At 44.7% G+C, this 26,038-nt stretch overlaps 1 protein-coding gene across 2 annotated transcripts in view; it reads left to right on the top strand.

Annotated features, from left to right (window-relative positions):
- LOC141080515 (fibrinogen-like protein 1-like protein) overlaps nt 1-26,038 on the top strand; it is a 76,640-nt gene that overhangs the window by 12,381 nt on the left and 38,221 nt on the right. Inside the window, exon 4 of one of the 2 annotated variants that reach the window (XM_073565764.1) lies at nt 536-812. The exons of the other annotated variant lie outside the window; for it this stretch is intronic. Within the exon in view, the coding sequence (XP_073421865.1) occupies nt 536-546 (11 nt within the window). The 3' untranslated portion in view covers nt 547-812. Of the gene's footprint in view, nt 1-535; nt 813-26,038 lie in introns of those variants that run through there. 2 annotated transcript variants of the gene reach the window in all.

Here is a 26,038-nt window from a genome sequence, read left to right as displayed (position 1 = left end):
TGGGGGCCTCTCTCCCAGGACCATTTTAAAGAGAAGTTTGAATTAAGCTGTGGACACTACTGCACCATTCTGCTTTATTCAATGTCTAGGGACAGCTGAGCATGGCAGTTTTTGTCAGTCCTATTTTCAAGTGATTATTAGTAATTATACATCTATGGCATTTTCTATAAATAGGTAATGAGAAAACCCATTTAAGTTTAGGGAACTGCATGTATATCAAGGAGCTTTTCCAACTACCGTCTTGCTACATGGTCAATTCTTCCCCCGATTCCATATAGAGTTTTTTCTGATAATAAAAGTGTGTTACGCAATTTCATTATCTGAAATATTAAATGATCCCTATATTTTTTTGCAAAGAGTTTATTTACTACTTAAACACATCTCAAATAAAAATAAAGCAAAGATTTTAGAAAAACTACCCAATCAGATTCGTTTGAAATTGTCACTGCAGATTTTTCCCTTTGCAAAACAATACAATTTTGCTTTCCAAATGATCATCTAACTACCAATTCTTCATGTTTTTTAATTTCAACAGTAAACCTATAGGGAGGGCGGTGCGCTCACTCTTTGCCTTCTGGCCTCCTCGGATTTCTGTATCATTAACTTTAAATAAGCAACAAAAAAGGAATCGTTTGCTTTCAATGGACAGATTTACAGCAATCCAAAGTAGTCCTTTGTCTTCAAAATGACTTAAACAATGGCTGAAAGAATCAAGTTGTTTTCTCAGTTTTGAATGCTAAATATGCTATAATGAAATAATATTCCACAGTGTTCTGTACAACTGTGATTATTAAAAATAATTATTTGTATGAGCACTGATTTTATTTAAATTACAACTAAGTATAAGGATATGCACAGGAATGGGGTTAATATTTTTAGCAATTTTCTTAGAGTACTAAGACACACAACAAAAATTGGAAAGGAAGGAGGAAGTGAAAGCACTCCAACCCAGGAATAAAGGAAAAAAAAACTTTATTTTGGCACGTCAAACCAAGTTAAAAACATAAGAAGCACGTGACGCGATTCTGGCGCATGAAATGCGTCAGGTGTTTCTTATGCTTCTAACTTGGTTTGACGTGCCGAAATAAAGTTTTTTTTCTTTTATTCCTGGGTTGGAATGCTTTCACTTCCTCCTTCCTTTCCAATTTTTGCTGTGCTCACCAGCGGATAGAACACCCACCCAGTTTTTGAATTGGACTCTATGTACTCAATCATTGCCTGGATAGCGTCTGCAGCTCCTTACTTCTGTCTCCTACCTAAGACACACAACAGTCTAGTTACCACTAGGCAAATATGTCAAACCTGTGTCTTTTCTGTGTTAAGCTTATTTTAACTGATGCCTCCTTGTTTCTACAAGCCAATTTGTGTGTATGCTACACCATTTGTATTGTTGTCACCAGTGGTAGTGGAAGGACAAAGGAGACTTTTGTGCACAATGTAATCCTATTGTGGGCACTCTCTAAGAATACAAAAAAGCAAGACAAAGGAATACTGTGTGGAAGCTTATAAAACAAAAGATTACTTCTTAAGGGCCCGTCACACTAAGCGAGATCGCTAGCGATATCGCTAATGCGTCACAGAATTTGTGACGCAGCAGCGATATTGCTAGCGATATCGCTATGTGTGATACTTACCGCCGACCAGCTCCCCCCACTGGTTATCGCTGATCGCGCGAGAACGTCCTAGGCCATTTCTCGTTGGCCACTTCCTGCTGGCACCGACGAGCGACGCGTGGACGCGGGCGGGAGGACGTCTTCATCGCCGCGTCTGACAGGTAAGTAATGACCACCGACCGCTGCTGCATCGCTGGTGAGATCTGCCTGTTTGGCAGCTCATTAGCGACCATTTAGCGATGCACCAGCGATCCTGACCGGGTCATATTGTTGTCGGGATCGCTGGTGCATCGCTAAATGTGACGGTACCTTAAGAAGTAAAGTTTCTCCTTGTGGAGAGTGACATGCCAGGTCTGGCTCATCAGTATGAGGAGACTTAAATGCCTTGCATTCTCCTTTGGGAAATTAAATATGCAAATTACCTTTTCAGAGAGAAAGAGGACTTGAACTCTAGAGCCACTGATTGGAAGTAGCCATCCTACAAGTCAATATCGACCCTTTAACGAGTCTTGCAATATGACTTAAGATAAAAGCCAAATCGGAATCTCAATTTGCAGACAGTGTTTTGGGGTATTGCCCCATCTTCAATGTCAAGTATGAGTCCTATGTGGTCCGGTCCGATGGGCCCCCTGACCTTTCCCGGCGCCTACATACTGCAGTACTTGGCTCTGCCCTCAAAAGGGCAGATCAGTATGCCTGTGCAGGAGCCACAACACGAAGCAAGGAAGATGACGACATTGCATGAAGATGTGAGGCGCTGGACCTGCGACGTTCATCAGACCGGACCGCACAGGACCGCCCCCCCCCCGGTGAATATAATAAAACTTGTTTTGGCCACAGCTGATAGCTCAAAAACAAGGTGACAGGTTCCCTTTAAATCATATCATTACATAAAAAGTCAAGGAGCCACCATGTTTCCACTGCTTGTTATGTATACACTTGTAACAGTATTTCCAGGTTATATACAACTTAAAGTCATAATACAATACTTATTTCACAATAAAGTAAGACTTCTCCCGGGCTTCCCCCATACTCTGGAACTCTCTGCCGCAACACATCAGACTCTCACCATCAACGGAAACCTTCAAGAAGAACCTGAAGATCCACCTGTTCCGACAAGCCTACAGCCTGCAATGATCCTTGGTCTACTGAACCACCACACGACCTGCTTTACCATCTCCTACTGTATCTTCACCCATCCCTGTAGACTGGGAGCTCTCGCAGCCAGGGTCTCCTCTCCTTATGTACTTGTGTGTCCCTTGTCTTACACATGTTTATTATACTTGTCTATATTTCCCCTTCTCACATGTAAAGTGCCATGGAATAAATGGCGCTATATAAATGCATAATAATAATAATATCACGTTTTGTATGCAGTCCATTAGGTGACGGTGTTCAGCTTAAAAATATGCTCTGTTTTTCCTGTCACAGAGCCCTAATGGCATTGCCATTAATCCCTTTTTAGCAGGCAAATCCCCATTGCTCTGAAATTTTTCAGATAACCACAATAATAGTACTGAAAGGAAGCTGATATACTATGTGGAAGCACTTTGTTCCCAATATTTCTAATATGTTAGTATAATCTAGTTTTCATCTTACAGCCTGTACATCTCTTGTTCTGGTGGCAGCAAATACAATGAAGTAAATAGACAACATTATTTGCATCTACTCTATCCATCCTATCCTTCATGTATTTTATGTTGGTCCTGTTTCGCATGAATCCTGCTTTTTCGGATTTCATGTTTTACAGGTTTTTTTTATCACGTACAAGGATAAAAAACTCTTAATAAGTTGATGCTATTCATTTCACTTACTTGTACACAAATCTGCACTAGATGGTCTTGTATTGTACATGTGTATCTAAAAGCCACCATCACTTCCCTGGTTCATTACTATGAGACTTGATTTCTATTGCATCTAAAAATATGTATTTTTAAACTTCTTTCCTAATTATCTTTATGTTTCTCAAAATATCAGTAATGAAATTATGTAACACATCAACCATTTATTGCCTTTTTGATTGACATATTTACATCTCAACATGTTTTCCCTATCCCTTTATTTTACTGTCCTTATCCAATTCCTCACTAGGGTAACTTGTTACTTCAAATCTTTTCATCAGAATTTGTCTTTGATCATTATAGATTGACTCAGACTGAGCCATAAACAGATTAGCCTAACTGAGGGAACATTTAGCTCCCATGACCTTACCAGTGTACTATTCATCAGAAATAATTATTGGCCAGGAGAAAATTAATACTTATATTTAGAAAGCTTCTTTGCTGTGTGTATTGTGTTTTATGGACAACAACTCATCAATTCATGCAGTATAACAGTATACAAGAAGACAGATGTAGATTACACAAAATTGTTCCCACAAGATTCTCCCATAGAAGTGCTCGTGAACATTGGAAGCACCAGAAAAAGATGCTGAACACAGACTGGAGACAGGTGTCTGTTTTTTACCAGCAGTTGACCACAGGGAGTGGTAAGACTTATAACTACCGTATTTTCCGGCGTATAGGATGACTTTTTAACCCCTGAAAATCAAAAGTCGGGGGGGGTCGTCTTATACGCCAGGTGTCATCTTTAGTGAAGCAAGCTACAGGGGTCTGTGATGCCCGGGTTATGGAGAAAAGAGAGAGCGGCCTATGCCACTTCACTGCAGTCCTCAGAAATAGAGATGGGCGAACCCAAACAGGAAAGTTACGTACTATTTGGATTCCGCTGCCTGAACACCAGGTGACATGCACATGACAGCGCGGCAAACACCGCTTCTGATCGGCAGTGAAATCATCCCCGCCTGTCAGAGAGCCATGGTTTCCACACTGTCAGAAGAAAGCGTGAGCACTCAGCTGAGATCAGAGGTATAAAGTTTACCTCCGGTCACTGGTGTCAGCTGCTGGGACTACTGCTCCCATCATCCGACACCTGCTACCACTAATTACAGTGAGAGCAGGAGCGGCGCATGGGAGTATCCATCAACCGCTCCTGCACTGTAAATAAATATTTTTTTTTAAATGGCTTGGGTCCCCCTGTATTTTTGATAACCAGCCAGGCAAAACTCACAACTGGGGGCTGCAACCCTCAGCTGTCAGCTTCAGCAAGGTTGGCTATCAAGAATAGAGGGGTCCCCAAGCCATATTTTTTAAATTATTTACATTTTTAAAAACATGGGGTCCCGCCAATTTTTGACAATAAGCCTTGCTAAAGCTGACAGCTGGGGGATGGTATTCTCAGGCTGGTAAGGGGCCATGGAAATTGGCCCCCAGCCTATAAATAGCAGTCCGCAGCTGCCAAGAAAAGGCACATCTATTAGATGCGCCAATTCTGGCGCTTTGCCCAGCTCTTCCTACTTGCCCGGTAGCGGTGGCAAGTGGGGTGATAGTTGTGGGGGTTGATGTCAGCTTTGTATTGTCTGGTGACATCAAGCCCATGGCTTAGTAATGGAGAGGCATCAATAGGACACCTATCTATTACTAATCCAATAGTCACATTGTAAATAAACACAGACAGCCAGAAAAAAGTTCTTTAATTGAAAGAATGACAGAGACTCCTTTAATAATCTCAATTAAACCATATTTACAACCTTGCGTAATTCCACTGAAGCCCTGGATCTCCTGTAATAAACCAAAAATGAAAAAAACAACAATATACCATACCTGTCCATCGTTCTGTCTCACGTCGTAATCCATGTTTGGGGGATAAACAGTTTTCAACCTGGACAGTGCCAAGATGCGTCTGTCCAGGCTGAAAACCACTGGTGAATAAGTTGCTAGTTTACTTTTATTACAGGAGAATGAGGGCTTTGCTGGAATTAGGCGTTTAAATAAAAATGGAAAACTGTGTTTTGTTTTATTTCTAAAAAAGGACTTTATTCTGGCTGTGTCTTTATTTACCATACAACTACAAGATTAGTAATGGATTGGTGTCTTATAGACGCCTCCCCATTACTAAGCTGTGGGCTTGATGTCACTTGACAATACAAAGGTAACATCAACCCCACAAATATGAACTTCACTTGCTACCGCTGCAGGGCAAGTGTGAAGAGCTGGGCAAAGCACCAGAATTGGTGCATCTAATAGATGTGTCTGTTCTGGGCAGCAGCGGGCTGCTATTTTTAGGCTGGGGGGGTTAAAATCCATGGCCCTTACCAGCCTGAGAATACCAGCCCCCAGCTGTCGGCTTTAGCAAGGTTGGTTGTCAAGAATTGGGGGAACCTCCATGCCGTTTTTTTTTTAAACTATTTATTTAAATAATTTTAAAAAACAGTGTGGGGACCCCTCTGTTCTTGATAACTAGCCTTGCTGAAGCTGACAGCTGAGGATTGCAGTCCCCAGCTGTGAGTTTTGTCTGGCTGGTTATCAAAAATAGGGGGGAACCCACGCTGTTTTTTTTAAGTTATCCTTTTTATTTACAGAGCAGGAGCAGCAGATGAATGCTCCCATCTGCCGCTCCTGCACTCACTGTAATTAGCGGCTATAGGTGTCGGATGATGGGAGCGGTTATCCCATCAGCAGACACCACTGACTAGAGGTAACCTTTATACCTCCGATCACAGCTGCGGGCTCACGCTCTCTTTTGACAGCATGGGAACTGTGGTTCTCTGACAATCGGGGATGATTTCCCCGCTGATCAGAAGTGGTGTTTGCCGCGCTGTCATGCACATTACAGCGCAGCAAACACTGGAAGAGGGGAAGTCTTATACGGTGCTTATATCCCAAACTCTATATTTTAACTGGAAAAGTTGGGGGTCGTCTTATATGCCGGAAAATAGTGTAATCGCTTTAATTTGTGTGGTAATACTGTTATTATGAGATGATTTCCACTTCTAATGTTTTAGATTCCATAGATTTTAACAGTAAGCTATTCTTGATCTGCTTAATAAAAATACAGTTTAAATACATTAAGTAAGCCAAATACTGATAGGACCCTGAAATAACTATTTTTAGAGAAATGTAATTAGTAGTAGCTTGATAAACTTTTAAAACATGTCCCTGCTCTATCAACTTTCCTGAAACTAAAAGCCACATTCCTCAAACTATAAATGTTCAATTTCACATTCTGAAATATGCAACACAGTAAGTGTTAAGTCATTTTTTCATATGAGAACTAAATCCCCCTCTTAGACCTAGATTTATTAAAAATAAAAAAAAATACCATTAGCAAACTGCAGTCACCTCTAGAGAGAATGTCTGAGTTTATTGCATTGGGTGTTACTAATCATTTGACAGCAGGGACAGTCTTAACTGATGTAAATGCCAGCGTTTTCCTGAATTTGGAGTTGCTTTTCTTTTTGGCCTTTGTCACTGTCTACAAATGTAGGATATTTATCCAAATGGGAGTAGTCCTCAACTCTCCTCCATGACAGTCCTTGGCTGTCTTGTTGACTTGGTGAAAAGACTAGATTTACGGTGCCTTGCGAAAGTATTCGGCTCCCTGGAACTTTTCAACCTTTTCCCACATATCATGCTTCAAACATAAAGATACCAAATATAAATTTTTGGTGAAGAATCAACAACAAGTGGGACACAATTGTGAAGTTGAACGAAATTTATTGGTTATTTTAATTTTTTGTGGAAATTCAAAAACTGAAAAGTGGGGCGTGCAATATTATTCGGCCCCTTTACTTTCAGTTCAGCAAACTGACTCCAGAAGTTCAATGTGGATCTCTGAATGATCCAATGTTATCCTAAATGACTAATGATGATAAATATAATCCACCTGTGTGTAATCAAGTCTCCGTATAAATGCACCTGCTCTGTGATAGTCTCAGGGTTCTGTTTGAAGCACAGAGAGCATCATGAAGACCAAGGAACACAACAGGCAGGTCCGTGATACTGTTGTGGAGAAGTTTAAAGCTGGATTTGGATACAAAATGATTTCCAAAAATTTAAACATCCCAAGGAGCACTGTGCAAGCGATCATATTGAAATGGAAGGAGTATCTTACCACTGCAAATCTACCAAGACCCGGCCATCCCTCTAAACTTTCATCTCAAACAAGGAGAAGACTGATCAGAGATGCAGCCAAGAGGCCCATGATCACTCTTGAAGAACTGCAGAGATCTACAGCTGAGGTGGGACAGTCTGTCCATAGGACAACAATCAGTCATACACTGCACAAATCTGGCCTTTATGGAAGAGCGGCAAGAAGAAAGTCTTTTCTCAAAGATATCCATAAAAAGTGTCATTGAAAGTTTGCAACAAGCCACCTGTGAGACACACCAAACCTGTGGAAGAAGGTGCTCAGGTCAAATGAAACCAAAATCGAACTTTTTGGCAACAATGTCTAATGATATGTTTGGCATAAAGGCAACACAGCACATCACCCTGAACACACCATCCCCACTGTCAAACATGATGGTGGCAGCATCATGGTTTGGGCCTGCTTCTCTTCAGCAGGGACAGGGAAGATAGTTAAAATTGATGTGAAGATGGATGGAGCCAAATACAGGACCATTCTTGAAGAAAACCTGTTGGAGTCTGCAAAAGACCTGAGACTGGGACAGAGATTTGTCTTCCAACAAGACAATGATCCCAAACTTAAAGCAAAATCTACAATGGAATGGTTCACAAATAAACGTATCCAGGTGTTAGAATGGCCAAGTCAAAGTCCAGACCTGAATCCAATCGAGAATCTGTGGAAAGAGCTGAAAACTGCTGTTCACAAACGATCTCCATCAAACCTCACTGAGCTCGAGCTGTTTGTCAAGGAAGAATGGGCAAGAATTTCAGTCTCTCGATGTACAAAACTGATAGAGACATACCTCAAGCGACTTGCAGCTGTAATCACTGCAATAGGTGGCGCAACAAAGTATTAAGTTAAAGGGGCTGAATAATAATGCACGCCCCACTTTTTAGTTTTTGAATTTCCACAAAAATGTAAAATAACCAATAAATTTCGTTCAACTTCACAATTGTGTTCTACTTGTTGTTGATCCTTCACCAAAAATTTACATTTGGCATCTTTATGTTTGAAGCATGATATGCAGGAAAAAGTTGAAAAGTTCCAGGGGGCTGAATACTTTCGCGAGGCACTGTATATACAGGTAGGTGGGGGCAATTTTTCAGGAACAGAGAAGCATAGAAACAAAAGAGAAAAACTCCAGATTCAGAACAGCAGGCCAAAAAAAGCACGTTTGTGGCAACTGACAAGTCCTCTTTATTGCTGTGCATTCGGTTCAGTTGCACAGGGACGATTGGGGAAAGGGACAAAGAGTTATATAGTACATGACAAATCTTTGTTGCATATACATACAGTAATTTTTCAAAACGTATCCAGTGAAGCACAATAAAATAAATGCATAAATGAAACACTTTGCGAGACCAAAGTACAGTAATAAAAATTAACAGATCCAGGGGTTCTTGTGTAGTCTGAGAAATAACCAGAAATAACCTCAAGATGGTGCTCGTGTACATTTCTATACAATATATATATATATATATATATATATATATATATATAAACAACACATAGACCAGCTAACCTCCGAGCTCTGGATGGTAAAAACCTGCTTCCTCTGTGTTGCACGGACCAAGACTGGGAACAAGTCCAACAATGTAGAAATCAAGGCAGAAAAGTCCAGCAAGCGGAAACTTCAGGTGGTATAATAAAATCCAAGAATTTTTATTGCAGATAATTTAAAAAATCCAGAGTTCAGTAACAAGATGCAGACATAATGCTGAACAGACTACGAGTTTCGGCGGTAACAGCTGCCGCCTTCTTCACGGTCTCAAACTGCTTCTGGAATACTCCAACATTCTTAAGTAGAAAAAACATTTCTTAACCTCATAATCAAGAAGTAGTAACAGGTGTGGATAACATCCTTCAATGTTAACTCTATAGCTTCCGGAAACAAGTAGAGAAAAAAAGCATCAGTGTGCACAGTACCTGCGCTAACAATGTTATCTGACCAGGATAAAGAAATAATTAAAACCACACATTATTACATTAATACAACGGTGTTATATAATGAAAATATTATGACTGAGATATAATAACACTACTTGGAAAAACATGAGATCAGAAATTATTTATAATGTATTGCTAGATCCATTCTATTATTGAATCCATGCGGTAACCTTGTATCTAAAAGAAACATCCATTTGCTTTCTCTTGCAAGAATTTTTTTGTGATAATTCCCCCCTCTTTCTGGTTCAATACCTATAAAAGAAAAACCCTTGACATCACCCCCATGTATTTGGGAAAAATGTCGGGAAACTACAGAGGCTCCTGCTGGTGGCAAATTAACCGCATCAGAAAGATGTTTTCTGATCCTTTTTTTGAAAGTATTCATAGTGCAACCTACATACTGTTTGTTGCAAATTTCACAATTAATTAAAGAGATAACATTGGCAGTATTACAATTAATATATGAAAGAATATCAAAAGTCTTATTATTGTGCATAGACATAAATGTTTTAGATTTTTTGGCATGCTTGCAACATTTGCACACATTAGCTCCACACCCATAGAAACCTTTGGTTTTTAACCAGTTGGTGTCCTGTGAGTTAAGAGACAAGGGATCCCTGAAAAGGCTAGAAGATAAAAGTGAACTTAGAGTGGGGGCACGTTTAGCAACAAACAAAATAGATTCACTATCTACCAGTGTTTTTAAGATTTTATCTTGACACAGAATGGGCAGATATTGCTTAATAATCGCAACAATATTATGATACTGGGGACTAAAAGATGTAGTAAAAGTAACTTTATTTGAACCATTACCAATATTATTGCATTTTGTCTTTTTTTTTTTTTTAGAGTACAACAAATGGGTTCTATCCATATTATCTACCAGTTTTTTTTGCTCTTTCCAGATAATAACTGGGATAACCTCATTCACTAAGGCTGTGTGCACACTCTGCGGATTTTGCTGCGGTTCCGTAGCGTGTGTACAGTACTATGATTCCCTATGGGAATCAAAAACCACAGTGCAGACGGTGCGGAATTTTCCGCGCGGATTATCTGCGGTTTTCAATCCGCAGAAAGAATTGACATGTCAATTCTTTCTGCGGATTCTGCTGCGGTTTGCCATCTCCTCCATTGAGGAGATGAAAAACCGCAGGGCAAAACCGCAGAGCAATCCGCAGGTAAAACCGCAGGTCTTTTGACCTGCGGTTTCACCTGCAGATTTTACAAAATCTGCGCGGATGAATCCGCACCTAATCCGCAGCGTGTGCACACAGCCTTAATCTGGTGCAGGCTAAATCCGCTTCTTTTTTATAGATGAGTTCTTGTGTGCTATTTCTTTTTAGGCGAATCAATTCACCAAGAGGAATGTTTTTAATAGTATGTTTGGGATGATTGGAATTAGCCATTAGAATACTATTACAATACGGATTTTTTCTATATGGTGAAATATTAATCTGATGTGTGATCATATCACCTATTAGAGTCAAGTCAAGAAAATTGGCCGAAAAATTATGTACTGAGCTGGTAAATTTAAGATTATAGTCATTGGTATCTAGATAGTTGAAAAAAATCACTAATAAAAGTATCTCCCAAAACATTTTTATCCCAAATAAACACCAAATCATCAATATTGTCACGGCCCCCTGTGCCTCCAGCTATGCGCCGCGCTGCCCCCCCGTCGCGAGCGCTCATTCTTACCTGGTGCCGCAGCCTCGCTCTCCCCTGCTCCAGCGTCGCTGTCCTCCTCTGACCGGCCTGCGGCCTGTGACGTCATTGCGTGCTCTGCGCATGCACCATAGGCCGCGGCCGGCCCTCTGCCTATGATCTTATCGGCCGGCGGTGCCCTGACCCGGTAGCACTGCCGGACCAATGGGGGCACATCTGCAGCTATATCAGGCCGCCCTCCCTTAATGGAGGCGCCTTATCATTGTTGTTTCTGACATCCATCCAGGTCCTGTGGATTGCCTTGCAGCTTCCACTCCCTCTCACTGCCTTGTGCTTCCTTGCAGTCCTGCATACCTGCAGTCCTACTCCGGTCCTGCCTGTCCGTGTCCGCACCTGCAGTCCTGTTCCAGTCCAGTCTACCTGTGTCCATACCTGCAGTCCTACTCCGGTCCTGCCTGTCCGTGTCCGCACCTGCAGTCCTGTTCCTGTCCAGCCTACCCGTGTCCGTACCTGCAGTCCTACTCCGGTCCTGCCTGTCCGTGTCCGCACCTGCAGTCCTGTTCCTGTCCAGCCTACCCATGTCCATACCTGCAGTCCTACTCCGGTCCTGCCTGTCCGTGTCTGCACCTGCAGTCCTGTTCCAGTCCAGCCTACCTGTGTCCATACCTGCAGTCTTACTCCGGTCCTGCCTGTCCGTGTCCGCACCTGCAGTCCTGTTCCAGTCCAGCCTACCCGTGTCCGTACCTGCTGTCCTACTCCGGTCCTGCCTGTCTGTGTCCACACCTGCAGTCCTGTTCCAGTCCAGCCTACCCGTGTTTGTATCTACTGTTCTACTCCAGACCTGTCTTCCCGTGTTAGTCCCCGCACTCCACTCCGAGCCGCCCCTCTTGGTTCCGGCTGCCGTGGCATTCAAACCCCTGGACCTGCTCCTAACGATCCCTGTATAGGGGTCGGTTCCACCTGGTTGCTCGTCCGGGGTCCCTCGGTGTCACGGTCCAGAGGGTCCACTCCGGGAAGTCCGCCTTGCCTAGTACAAAGCTAACAGTACGATCAGGCCATGGATCCCGCCGGTGCCTCGGCTCCCGGTCAAAAGGAGTTGCTCTACTTACGGGAGAACCAGGGGCGCATCATGTCTGTAATGAAATCCATGGAGTCACACCTGTCTGCCCTACAGGCTGCCAATCCAGGGAACGCCGCTCAGTTGGCCAACCTCCGGCAGGAACTGGGTCAACAGCACAATGCCCAGTCCCATATTCTGTCCTATATGGCCTCTGTAGACAACCGTTTGGGGGCTCTCCAGTCCGCCGCTGCAGCCACTACCCCCGGTCCCGCTTCGCTTCCCTCTCCTCGCCTGGCCAAGCCCCCTCGGTACAGTAGTGACCCCAAACAGTGTAGAGGGTTCTTAAACCAATGTAGCCTGCACTGCGAACTTCAGCCTCACCAGTATCCCTCCGATAGGGCCAAGGTGGCCTTTATCATGTCCCATCTAGAGGGGGAAGATATATCCTGGCTGAATCCGCTCTGGGAGAGGGATGACCCCATGGTTTCAAACATTCTGGTTTTTCTGGACACCTTTCGTAGAGTGTTTGATGAGCCGGGACGGGTAGCCTTCCTCACCGAGTCGCTTTTCAACCTTCACCAGGGCAACCTGATGGTTGGTCAGTACGCCATCCGGTCCCGCACGTTATCTTCTGAATTGGGTTGGAATAACTCGGCATTGGTCGGAGCCTTCTGGCGTGGCTTGTCGGGCAGGATAAAGGATGAATTAGCGGGTCAGGATACTCCTACCACCCTCGAGGACCTTATCTCTTTGAACACTCGAATAGACCTCCGGTTCCAGGAGCGAGCGAGGGAGTCTGCTAGGGACAGGAGACCCACTAGGCCAGCTCTGACCACTACTCGTTCCTTTAGTCCGCGACCAGCTGGGTCCGGTCACACTTCGCCTCCCGAGCCCATGCAGGTAGATCAGGTCTGGATGGCTGAGACACATCAGAGAGAGAGACGGGTGCAGGGTATCTGTATTTATTGTGGAGGAGCATCCCACTTCATCCGTTCTTGCCCTGAGAGACTGGGAAACTCTTCCACCTAGGTCAGGTAAGAGAGGCCTCCGTAGGTGTAAATGACTCCTCTCAAGCTCTCACGTTATCTGTTCTTTTACTTTCAGGGGAGAGGCTTGGGTCCGAGGTGGCCTACGTGGATTCGGGCGCTGCAGGTAGCTTCATCCGGCGTGAAGTGGTGGACAAATACCGGATTCCCTGGTTACCCTGAAGAATCCCAGACTAATCGCTTTGGTGGACGGCAGACCACTACAGGAACCCATCATGGCAGTCACAGAGGAGGTGGTTTTGCAAATCGGCGCCCTCCACCGGGAGAGAGTGGCCTTCTACGTGTTGCCTGATCTGTCTCACGCCATTCTGCTAGGGCTCCCGTGGCTACGGACTCATCAGCCGTTTCTCAACTGGTCTTCAGGAGAGGTTTTGCGCTGGGGAGATGCGTGTCAGGGCCGGTGCCTGAAACCCATTCGTCCATCTGTCGCCGCGCGTTCACCCCTGGAGCTTTCGGGGCTGCCTTCTGCTTACTGGGCCTATGCAGACGTCTTTGACAAAAAGGAGGCGGAGGTCCTTCCACCACACCGGTCCTTCGACTGTCCTATCGAGTTAATCCCCGGTTCCACTCCGCCTAGGGGTAGAATCTACCCACTCTCTCCCACGGAGACTGCCGCCATGTCTGAATACGTCCAGGAGAATCTTGTCAAGGGTTTTATTCGGAAGTCCTCCTCCCCCTCAGGAGCCGGTTTCTTCTTTGTTAAAAAAAAGGACGGGTCGCTACGCCCATGCATCGACTATAGAGTCTAAATAACATCACCATCAAGAACCGGTACCCCCTCCCACTCATTCCGGAGTTGTTTGACCGTCTCAGAGGGGCACGGATCTTCTCCAAGTTGGATCTCAGGGGAGCATACAATCTTATCCGCATCCGTGCCGGCGATGAATGGAAAACCGCCTTTAACACACGTGATGGTCACTATGAGTACCTGGTGATGCCCTTTGGTCTGTGCAATGCTCCGGCAGTGTTCCAGGAATTCATCAATGAGATCTTTCGGGACCTCCTGTACTCCTGTGTGGTAGTGTACTTGGACGACATCCTTGTCTTCTCCTCTGATCTTCCATCCCATAGGAAGGACGGTCCGCCTGGTCCTTCAGCGCCTTCGGGAGAATCGTTTGTATGCTAAGATGGAGAAATGCCTATTCGAGCAAACCTCGCTGCCATTTCTGGGCTACATTTTCTCCGACGCCGGGCTGCAGATGGATCCAGAGAAACAGTCCGCCGTTCTCAAATGGCCCCGTCCTGTCGGCCTAAGAGCCATCCAACGTTTCCTCGGATTCGCCAACTATAGGAGCCGGGGCTATCTTATCCCAGAAGACCTCTTCTGGTCGCCTGCGGCCTTGTGGATTCTTCTCCAAAGCCTTCTCCTCTTCTGAGTGTAATTACTCGATTGGCGACCATGAGCTTTTGGCCATCAAATTGGCCTTGGAGGAGTGGCGCCATCTTCTGGAGGGAGCAGTTCACCCAGTTGTCGTTTACTCGGACCACAAGAATCTGGCCTATCTTCAGTCCGCCCAGAGACTTAATCCTCGACAGGCCAGATGGTCCTTGTTTTTTGCTCGCTTTGATTTCGAGCTCCACTTTCACCCAGGGGACAGGAACACCAAAGCCGATGCCCTGTCCAGAGTCTTTCAACCGCTTGAGGTCGGGGAGGAAGCGTCCCACATCATCGAGCCCGCGAAGATTATCACCGTGGCACCGCTGAGGCTGCTTTCTCCACCTCCTGGCAAGACTCTCGTGCCGGAGAGTGCCAAAAGAAAAATTCTTCTTTGGGGGCATTCCTCTAAATTGGCTGGTCATGCCGGAATCCAGGAGACCCTTGCTCTCATATCCCGGTATTATTGGTGGCCATCTCTCCGCCAAGATGTAGCTGACTTTGTTGGCTCCTGTTCCTCCAGCGCTAGGAATAAAACACCTCGTCGGCCTCCGTTTGGTCTGCTGCATCCTCTGCCGGTACCTACTTCACCTTGGGAGAATGTCGCCATGGACTTTATCACTGATTTGCCCCGCTCCTACGGCTGTTCGGTGATTCTAGTGGTTGTGGGCCGCTTCTCCAAAATGGCACATTTTATCCCTTTAAGCGGTCTTCCTTCTGCTCCTGGACTAGCCAAGATTTTCGTTCATCAAATGGCCGCTGACCATGTGCAGTGCTGGCTGAGATATATAGATGACGTGCTCATGGTCTGGCAGGGCACGGAACAACAACTACATGGGTTCATGGAAAGTCTAAATCAAAACCCTTATAACATTAAATTGACGTACACTTATAGCAAGACCGAGGTGGACTTTTTAGATATCAAGATCTTGGTAGATGAATATCTACAGTTGCAAACTGATATATATCGTAAGCCCACCTCGGTGAATGCACTATTGCATGCCAGCTCTTGCCATCCAGGGGCCACTGTCAGGGCAATTCCCACAGGACAATTCTTAAGACTGAGAAGGGTATGCTCTTCTGATCTAAGATTTGAGAATCAAGCAAGAGACCTTAAAAATAGATTTGAGATGCGTGGCTATAGCAATAGAAGTGTAAAATATGGATACATGAGGGCAAAGAAGAGTCAACGGACGTCCCTCTTGCATTCCACTAATAGGATACACAAACAATCTGAAGATCAAGTCAGGTTCATTTCCAAATTCAATGGAGAATGGATGACCATGCGGCAATGCCTACAACGGCATTGGAATATTCTAAAAACGGATCCAGCCTTAGCACCCCTTCTGTCTGAAAGGCCACTCATGACAGCTAGAAGGGGTTATAATTTGTCGGATGCCCTTGTGCATAGTTACTATGCCCCACGGACAAAAAATCCCTTTAATTCAATGGGTCCACCACAAGGATGTTTCCCGTGTGGGAATTGTGTGGCCTGTAAAAACATCATGCGTACTAACATTTTTATATCTGCCGATGGTTCTCAGCAATTTTCAATCAAACAACATATCACCTGTACCACAACACAGGTGATATATTATGCTACCTGTGGCTGTCAAAAAATCTATATAGGCCTCACCTCTCGCCAACTTCGAACCTGTACAAGGGAGCACGTTCATGACATCATGGCAGCAGCTGACGTCACAGACCTCTCGACTCTAAAGACCATACCTAAGCACTATAAACAATTCCACCAATGTAACCCTAAATCATTCATGGTTAGGGGTATCCAACACGTTCACATTGGAATACGAGGTGGTGATATACAACGCCTACTAGCACAAAAAGAGTGTAGGTGGATCACCATTCTAGGAACAATGTCCCCTCATGGTTTAAATGAATCACAGGGTTTTGCCTCTTTCCTGTGAACGTTTTGGATTACCCCCTCTTGTTCGTTGTTTTCTATTATGGTCTGTTCTATCCTTTTTGTCTTATGAGGTTTTGTTATTCTACCTACCACCATGATTTTAGTCTGGCTTTTATTCATTTTTGTTGTTTTTTTATAGTCATTGTTTGTTGTTCATTGTTTGTATTCTGTCCTTTTTAGTGACCAACATCTTCAGCCTCATTTAGGTGATCCCATTTGATGTCCCTACAGTCATTTTAAGACCAGTATCATCAAGATTTGCGGATGAGATGTCAACTTCAGGCACACGGACATCATGTCATCAAGGAAATACTTGCATCATGTAAAGCTGGCTTGGCCTGATCATTGCATGGACTATCTGTAATTTAGCAAGGCCTAATAGCTAACACTATGTCTGTGCAGATAGTATTGCTTGGCCCCTTTTGGTCTGCAGGTTATTCCTATTTGTATAATGTATTGGTACTTTATTTGTACATGCATATATTCATATACTTTATCTGCTTACCTGTATATATGTTTTCCTATACATTCTACTAACGATGCAGATATATGATTGCATATTGTTTTATTCCATGCTTGCTTCAAGGCAATATTGTCATCATTTTTGCCTCATTATACTCACCGTATATTTAATTATATCTGCCCATGCTTGAGTGGATTTGCTCTCATGTCAATTTTTATGTTATATTCTTTATACCATCATTATTCCCTTCAGCAATTTGATTATGGTCGAAATGCCTGCATGTCCCCCTCACCATGTGATGCCCTCAATGCGTCCTTCACATCTACTGCTGAATGTTCTCAGTGCGTTCCTTCCATCTCCTGCACGGCTGCATTGCCTGGTGACGGCTAGGCGCCGGCCGTCCCACGTGACGCAGCAGCAGAGTGGTAGTGACGTGCGGGTTCATCAGCAGCACGCTCCTCCTTTGCACTGCCACTCACCGCCCCATACTAAGGGCGGAAGTGATGTGTGTGTACTTTACTGGCAGGAGTGAGGGTTCACGCCCTCACTTCCTGTCTGTCAGCGCTGACGCCTGAGTATACTATTAGTGGAGGTGTTTCTTTCGCCTCTGTTGCCTGGCTGACACATTTGATTTGGGATTATGTGTGACCTCTATGGACGGTTACATTGACATTTAGGCGCTCTATTACATTTCTATTGGCTATCTCGCAAATTAGTAGGGTATTTAAATGGGAACCTTGGCATATTAAAGCCACGCCCCCTGAGGAAGATTTACACATCGAAACTTGCATTGGGGTTTTTCCTCCTGCCTTCACGCCTGGAAGCATGACGGGTAACTACACATTAGCAATGTAATTTGGTTGGTTCATTTTTTCCAACTGTTCTGCCTCATACACTTTTCTATTAGTGATGGATTCTTAGTCCCTGTATGTGCCGCAGTGTCCGGAGCCCCCCCATACTATTTTAGTATTGTCGGTTTTGTCTACCTATGACATTGATTATAATGGGAGGAACTCCGGTACCTGGGGTATAGCACTATGCCTGTTATACTTGGGACTATTTTGTCCATTTAGACGACAGTGATTGGTGGCAGCATACATATACCCATATTGCCCCACATGCACTAAGCGTGATTCCAGGATATTTATGCAACGTTCTAGGGTTTTTGAGGTCACTTTTAATCATATAAGTACTTCTTTTTCATACTGTCTGCTCACTTATATACTATGTTCAGCGTGTTTTCTTGTTCGTATTGACATTTTATGTCATTTTTTATGATTAATAAAAATTTGTCAATTTTTTGCTAACTAGCCTAGACTCCAGTTTCTCCGGTTTTCCAGAAGTGTATATTTGGTGTTTTCCTTACATGTCTATGAGCAGTATGTATGTAATGTGTATGTGTGTGTTTGCGGCCACATGACATTAGTTAGATAGATATTTAGAGATAAGTTTAGTATTAGAAAAGGGACACTAGAAGGGGGCACTGAACACAATTAGATGGGAGCCTTTAGAAGGGTTAATTAGAGGAGTGGCTAGCCGGGAGCAAAAAGGAGAGAGATTTCCTGTTTACAAGGAGAGCAGAGAGCAGAGTAGGCGGGTGTAGCCTCAAGTCCTGGAGAGGAGGCAGAAGTCCTGTTAAGCATGGCTGATTGAAACACAAAGTGTAGTAGAGTCTCTCAGCTATTCTGAGCAGTGAAGTGCAGTGTTGTGCCTACAGCAGCAGCCAGTGAGCAAGGTCACTGGGGTTCCTTCAGTTGGAGACTGGGAGCTGAAGAATTAGGGAGGCTAACGGAAGAGCCTCAGAAGTCAAGTCAGTAAATAGCGGAAAGCTGAAGTGACAGCCAAGTCAATCTGTGGAAATCAGCCCGTGTCTGGAATTGGTCAAGACAGGGTGGTCAGTGGGTGAGCCCCCTGTGGAAGTGACAGCTGGAGTGCAGGAGCTGTGTTAAGAGTCTAGTGAGCCACAAGCCTAAGAGACATGCAGGAGCAACAGTGCCGTAAAGGGGTGAGCTATAACGGAGTAGACAGGTACCTTCGTGGGCTGAAGTTGGTCGCAGGAAGAGGGATCAAAGTGCCGTGTTCACCACGTTCCATGTGGCATGCTCGCTTTTTGTCTGTTCCAACCGTGTGTAGCAGAAGAGGAGGTAGAGTGCTGCTGTAGATGAAGATGTATTGCTGGTACTGTGTAATGTGTCCTGAAGCCGTTGTGGACTTGATATGCCCTGAAGAGAATAAAGTTGAACTGTTTAAGATGTTTCCAGCCTCTGTCTGCAGTCATTTGAGTCTCAAAGGTGAACGGCATACTGGAGATGGAACAGCCTCCAGCACAGTGAGTACCGGAGCGACCCAAGAGGCTACCCCCCGGTGGCCGTGATATTACACATCTATCAACCTGCTTACACTTGGCATAGCCGGCAGGATGCAGTCCACAGGCACAGAGGTAAATACAAGAACCTGGCGCTCAACTTCAATGCAAAAGAGGAATATTTTATTCAGTCCACAATGGGTAGTACAGCAAATTGACCTTCATCAGTTACTACAAGAGATAAATCTATGTTTACAATTCATCAAAAATAAAACAGAAAAGACAGAACAAAAAAGACAATGTAACAAAACAGACTAAAATCAGACTATGATCAGGAGGAACTGGGGAGCAAAGGTTGCTCAAATACTGTACGGCTTTATCCGGTTAAATGTAAATTAAAAATGTCAGTTTTCGCTCCTGCTGGTGGTTTTGCAATTGCAACAATCTTTAGGCATGTACCAGCTGCTGCAAACCAGGGGTCATCAGACCAAAAAATAATCTGTGCGGAAATCAGACAATTTTCCTTGTGCTGCTAGTGGAATCCCACAAATGAACTCAGGAGATGAAGAAGATTAAAACGCAATATTTACTGAGTGGTTATAATGTCTACGCGTTTCAAAGTTATCTAGCTTCTTCCTCAGGACACAACCACAATGGAGACATAACTTTGGAACAGAGGAGCACAAAAGAAAAAGAGAAAATCCAGTAAAAGGTCTTCTTTAAAACCATATACTCACCTCTTCTTCCACATATAAAATATGGTTTTAATGAGAACCTTTTACTGTGCCATACAGGGAATCAAGAGATAAGAGGCCCACTTCATCCTCCAAAGCATTGTGCATTATGATGAGCTAGGAACAAGCAAAGGGTCATATGTGTAACTGACCTGTGTTCAATAGCCAGAAGCGCGCTTTGGACGCAGCGGACATGTGCTGCGTCCAAAGGGCTGTCAATTCCTGAACATGTGCACACAGGCTAACACATCTAATATGTAATTGGTCAGCAATTATAAAGGGAGCTTTCAGTAGGGAATATCTTGATGTTCTGAGTGCACAGATCTTTCTTCGTGGCAGATCATTTCTCAGACAATCATTATTAATTTCATTAATATCATGCCAAGGCATGTAAGTGTGGGGATTTCTGAGCGTGGCACTAATACTCAATGCTGAATAAATTAAGATGTTTTGAAAATGTTTTCTGTTTTTTCACCATTTGCATACCATTATCGTGTCATTGACCCTGTGATTTTCATCACTCCAAGGAATTTTCTTCTTGGTGTTGCAATTTTAGAGCTGAGGAGTGTATATGTAGGAGTGGTGGAGGTGATGTTCCACGCCTTCATACAGTTGTGCTCAAAAGTTTACATACCTGGCTGAATTTTCTTGGCCTTTTTCAGAGAATATGAATGATAACACCAAAACTTTTTCTCCGCTAATGGCTAGTGGTTGGGTGAAGCCTTTTATTGTCAAACTACTGTGTTTTCTCTTTTTAAATCACAATGACAACCCAAATATCCAAATGACTCTGATCAAAAGTTCACATACCCTGGTGATTTTGGCCTGATAACATGCACAGACGTTAACACAAATGGGTTTGAAAGGCTACTAAAGGTAACATCCTCATCTGTGACCTGTGACAAATGCCAGGAAAATTGTTTGGGATGCAAAGAAAAACCCACAAATAACATCAGCTGAAATACTGGACTTTCTGAAAACTAGCGGTGTGGCTGTTTGTTTCCAGATGCACAATAAGGAGGCACTTGAAGAAAAATTGGCTGCATGGTCAAGTCGCCAGAAGAAAGCCATTACTGCGCAAATGCCACAAAGTATCTCGCATACAGTATGCAAAACAGCACAGAGACAAGTCTCAAAACTTCTGGAACAAGGTAATTTGGAGCGATGAGACCAAATTTGAACTTTTTGGCTACAACCATAAACGTTACATTTGGAGAGAGGTCAACAATGCCTATGATGAAAGGAACACCATTCCTAATGTAAAGCACGGAGATGAATTGCTGATGTTTTGGGGATGTGTGAGCTACAAAGGAACAGGAAACTTGGTCAAAGTTGAAGGAAACATGAATGCAGCACGTTATCAGCAAATACTGGAGTCAAATTTTCAGCAGTCCGGAAGCTGCACATGGGACAAACTTGGACTTCCAACACAACAACGATCCAAATCACAAGGCCAAGTCATCAATCTCTCACTGGCTACAGCAGAACAAAGTGAAGGTTCTGGATTGGCCATCTCAGTCTCTTGACCTCAATATCATTGAGCCACTCTGGGGAGATCTCAGGCGTGCAATTCATGCTAGACAGCCCAGGAATTTACAGGAACTGGAAGCTTTTTGCAAAAAGAGTGGGCAGCTTTTCCATCTGAGAAAATATAGAACCTCATCCACAACTACCACAAAAGACTTCAAGCTGTCATTGATGTTAGAGGGGGCAATACACGGTTTTAAGAAATGGGGTATGTGAACATTTGATCAGAGTCATTTGGCTTTCTTCTGGTGACTCGACCATGCAGCCCATTTTTCTTCAAGTACCTCCTTATTGTGCATCTTGAAACAGCCACAACGCTAGTTTTCAGAGAGTCCACTATTTCAGCTAATGTTATTTGTGGGTTTTTCTTTGCACCAGAACAATTTTCCTGCCATTTGTCACAGGTCACAGGTGAGGATGTTACCTTTAGTAGCCTTTCAAACCTAATTGTGTCAACTTATGTACATGTTATCAGGCCAAAATCACCAGAAAATATCAGCTTTTCATCAGGGTCATTTGGATGTTTTGGGTTGTCATTATGATTTAAAAAGAGAATACACAGTAGTGTGACAATAAATGGCTTCACTCAACCACTAACCATGAGTGGAGAAAAAGTTTTGGTGTAATCATTCATATTCTCTGAAAAAGACCAAGAAAGTAAAAATTCTGCCAGGGTATGTTAACTTTTGAACACAACTGTATCTCAAATGTTTAAATGTATTCTATATTAATGCATGTTTTCAAGGGTAACAACCACTGGGGCTGCAGTCTAGCCTTGGCATGGCTAGCTGTAATGGCTGGCCCAGTTTGAGGAGGGGAAACTGAGAGATAATGCCAGGTTCAGTGAAGGACAGTAGTGTGAAGTGTGTGGTGTAGTGACCACTGTGTCTGCTAGGGGGCGCTGTGTGGATGTCCTAGGACGAGAGTATAAGCATTTCCAGGGTCCTGATAGGTGTAGGATAATGACCGTTATGTATCCCAAGGTGGGTGGCCTTGAGATGGAGACATGTGTGTGTGGATCAGCAGTGATACTGCTGAGGTGCTGTTTCAAAGTGTCAGGGATCAGTTACCTACAAATCCATCCAGGGGTGTGGTTAAGAACACTATTGTAAAATGGGTATGAGTAGTTCAAGGACCCATGATGAGGTCATAGCCATGTGACCCGGTGGGCGTGGCTACGGACTATATAAGGTGGCCAGGGTAGGTCACATGAGATGAATGCAGGGACCTGGTTGGTCCGTTTTGGAAGGCCCCGTCTGGGAGAGATGGGGTCTGTCTTCCTGACAGCAAGGAACACTGTGTTGAATGGCTGCACATGCCTGATGATTCCCTGGAGGGAATGGACGTCTGCAGCATGGTGAAGGAATCATGAGACCCTGACGTGGGTGAGATAACTGAGGCTGAAGAGCCTGTGTATGCATAACCTGCGTGACCACAGGGATTACAGAGATGAACTCTGTCATGGACGCTATGCTGATTAAGTGAACTTTATGTTGCTGCTGTGGGTTTATGATGCAAAATAAACCACATGGACTATGATTGTTTATGGAAAACCCGTGCCGGATCTGGTTTTGTGGCAGCTAAGAGAGTATCCCCTACTTGAATAACAGCGCTACCTTACAAGTGATAGTAGCAGTCACACACATTGGGCTGCTAGGGACAACGTGGGCCTAATACTCGAGGCAGTGGTTTGCAAAAATTCCCTTCTGTGTGATTCCGTTTACCAGCCTTGAGGAATCTTGAGATAGACGTCAGAGGCCTTCGGCGCACTCATCTTGTGAAGCTACAGGGAAAGATGGACTCAGACTCTGTGAGGCGGGAGGTGTTGTAATCCGAGTGCACTGCTAATGGTGGAGAAGACTTCCTAGTGCTAGTGAAGATAGCAAGAGAGGAACCCTACCTATGTCGAGAACCAGGGTTGAAGTTGTGTCCGGTACATGTAGGAAAGATGAGAACCCGTTGGGCCTTATCCTATATGCCTGTTTGCAGCGGCGTAGCGTGAGGTGGGCGGGGGGGGCGGTCCGCCCCAGGCGGCACATGTGTGGGGGCAGCGCAGCAGCAGCAATTTCTCTCTGTGGGTGAAGCGCGGAGGCAGTGAGGCACAGTGCAGTGCAGCGGCGGGCAGGGAGCAATCACAGCAGCTCCGCTGCCTGCAAGCATGAATAGCAGGAGCAGAGCTGCAAGGGTCCGTCCTGCTTCCTGCCCGGTGGCCGCGCTTCCTGTCCGGAGGCCGCGCTTCCTGTTTGACACAGAAGCGCCGCTGAATGGCGTCATCATTCAGCGGCCGCTGCTGTGTGAGCGAGGAAGCGCAGGCGATGCTGCGGACAGGTGAGAGGAGAGAGGTGGTGTCTGTGTGTATGTCTGTCTGTGTGTATGTGTGTGTGTGTGTGTCTGTATGTATGTCTGTGTGTGTGTGTGTGTGTCTGTGTGTGTGTAGGTTAGCCTGGCCCTGGAGGAGATGGGGACATGAGAAGACTGTGATGGGGAGAGAGAAGGCCATACTGCCTGGGCCTGGGGTGATGGGAGAAGGCCATAAGGGGGTAATGGGAGAAGGCCATGATGGGGGTGATGCAGAGAAGGCAATGATGGGAGTGATGGAGAAAACAATGATGGGAGTGATGGGGAGAAGGCAGTGATGGGGTGAAGGAGAAGGCAATGATGGGAGTGATGGAGCAGGCAATGATGGGGTGATGGAGCAGACAATGATGGGAGTGATGGGGTGATGGAGCAGGCAATGATGGGAGTCATGGGGAGAAGGCAGTGATGGGGTGATGGAGAAGGCAATGATGGGAGTGATGGGGAGAAGACAATGATGGGGTGATGGAGAAGGCAATGATGGGAGTGATGGGGAGAAGACAATGATGGGGTGATGGATCAGGCAATGATGGGAGTGATGGGGAGAAGGCAGTGATGGGGTGAAGGAGAAGGCAATGATGGGAGTGATGGAGCAGGCAATGATGGGGTGATGGAGCAGACAATGATGGGAGTGATGGGGTGATGGAGCAGGCAATGATGGGAGTCATGGGGTGATGGAGAAGGCAATGATGGGAGTGATGGGGAGAAGACAATGATGGGGTGATGGAGAAGGCAATGATGGGAGTGATGGGGAGAAGACAATGATGGGGTGATGGAGCAGGCAATGATGGGAGTGATGGGGAGAAGGCAGTGATGGGGTGAAGGAGAAGGCAATGATGGGAGTGATGGAGCAGGCAATGATGGGGGTGATGGAGCAGACAATGATGGGAGTGATGGGGAGAAGGCAGTGATAGGGTGAAGGAGAAGGCAATGATGGGGAGAAGGCAAGGGTGGGGGTGATGGGGAGAAGGCAATGATGGGGGTGATGGAGAGGGCAATGATGGGGTGGTGGGGGAAAAATAAATGATGATGGGGTGGTGGGGGAGAATGCATTGACAGTGGTGGTGGAAAGGGCAATAAATGGGGGTGGTGGAGGAGGAGGAAATGATGGAGGTGGTGGAATGGGCAATCATGGGAGTGGTGGGGGAGAAAGCAAAGATAGTGGTGGGGGAGAAGAAAATGATGGAGGTGGTGAAGAGGGCAATGATGGGGTGGGGGAGAGGACAATAATGGGGTGTGAGGGGAGGAGGACAATGAGGGGTGTGGGGGATTGGGATGGGAGGAAGGGGGACTTATAATGGCCTTAGGAACAGGGGGAGGTGGAGGAAGACATTATATCGTTTATTATGTCTAACACAGTCCCTTAGTATATAATGGACTCACTAATTCTGTATAACACCATCCTTGGTTACATAGTTTCCTCTTTTATTATGTATAACACCATCCCTTATTACGTACCATCCTCTCTAGTTATATATCATGCCATCCCTTATTATATAGCTTCCTCTGCTGTTATGTACAGTGCTGTCTCTTACATAGTGTATTCTTGTTAATTTTGTTATTTACAGCGCCCTCTTTTATTACATAGTCCCCTCTCTTTTTAGATATAAAATGACTGCTGATCGAGGAGCCGGTGACCAAACTACCAGTCCATCAGATCCTCCATTAGAAAGGAAGCTTTCCCATGCTCCATCAGCCATCATTGCATTATACAGCTAAAAAGACAGGACGGTATGTAATAAAAAACAGGGCTCTATATAATCCAATATGTAAGGTCTGCCACATTATTAAAAATTATTATTAAAAAGCCATTAGGTATTCATCCAGCATCATCAAGCTAATACATACATATATATATATATATAGAGAACTGCAAGAAGATGAAAGTCTAGGAATAATAACAGCAGAGTTAGTAGCAGACTAAAAATTAGATCTTTGAGTGTAGTGTGGGCTCTTTGGATGCTTCCGGATTATCAACGACCAAAGGGGCGGCAAATTTTTCGACCGCCCCGGGCGCCACAAACAGTAGCTACGCCACTGCCTGTTTGTAAAGACTG

The sequence above is a fragment of the Dendrobates tinctorius genome, unplaced genomic scaffold (genome assembly GCF_039654945.1).
Source record: "Dendrobates tinctorius isolate UK_male_01 unplaced genomic scaffold, ASM3965494v1 ptg000016l, whole genome shotgun sequence".
Classification (NCBI taxonomy): domain Eukaryota; kingdom Metazoa; phylum Chordata; class Amphibia; order Anura; family Dendrobatidae; genus Dendrobates; species Dendrobates tinctorius.
Note: the sequence above shows the minus strand (reverse complement) of the source record. Positions and strands in the feature narration are given on the sequence as shown.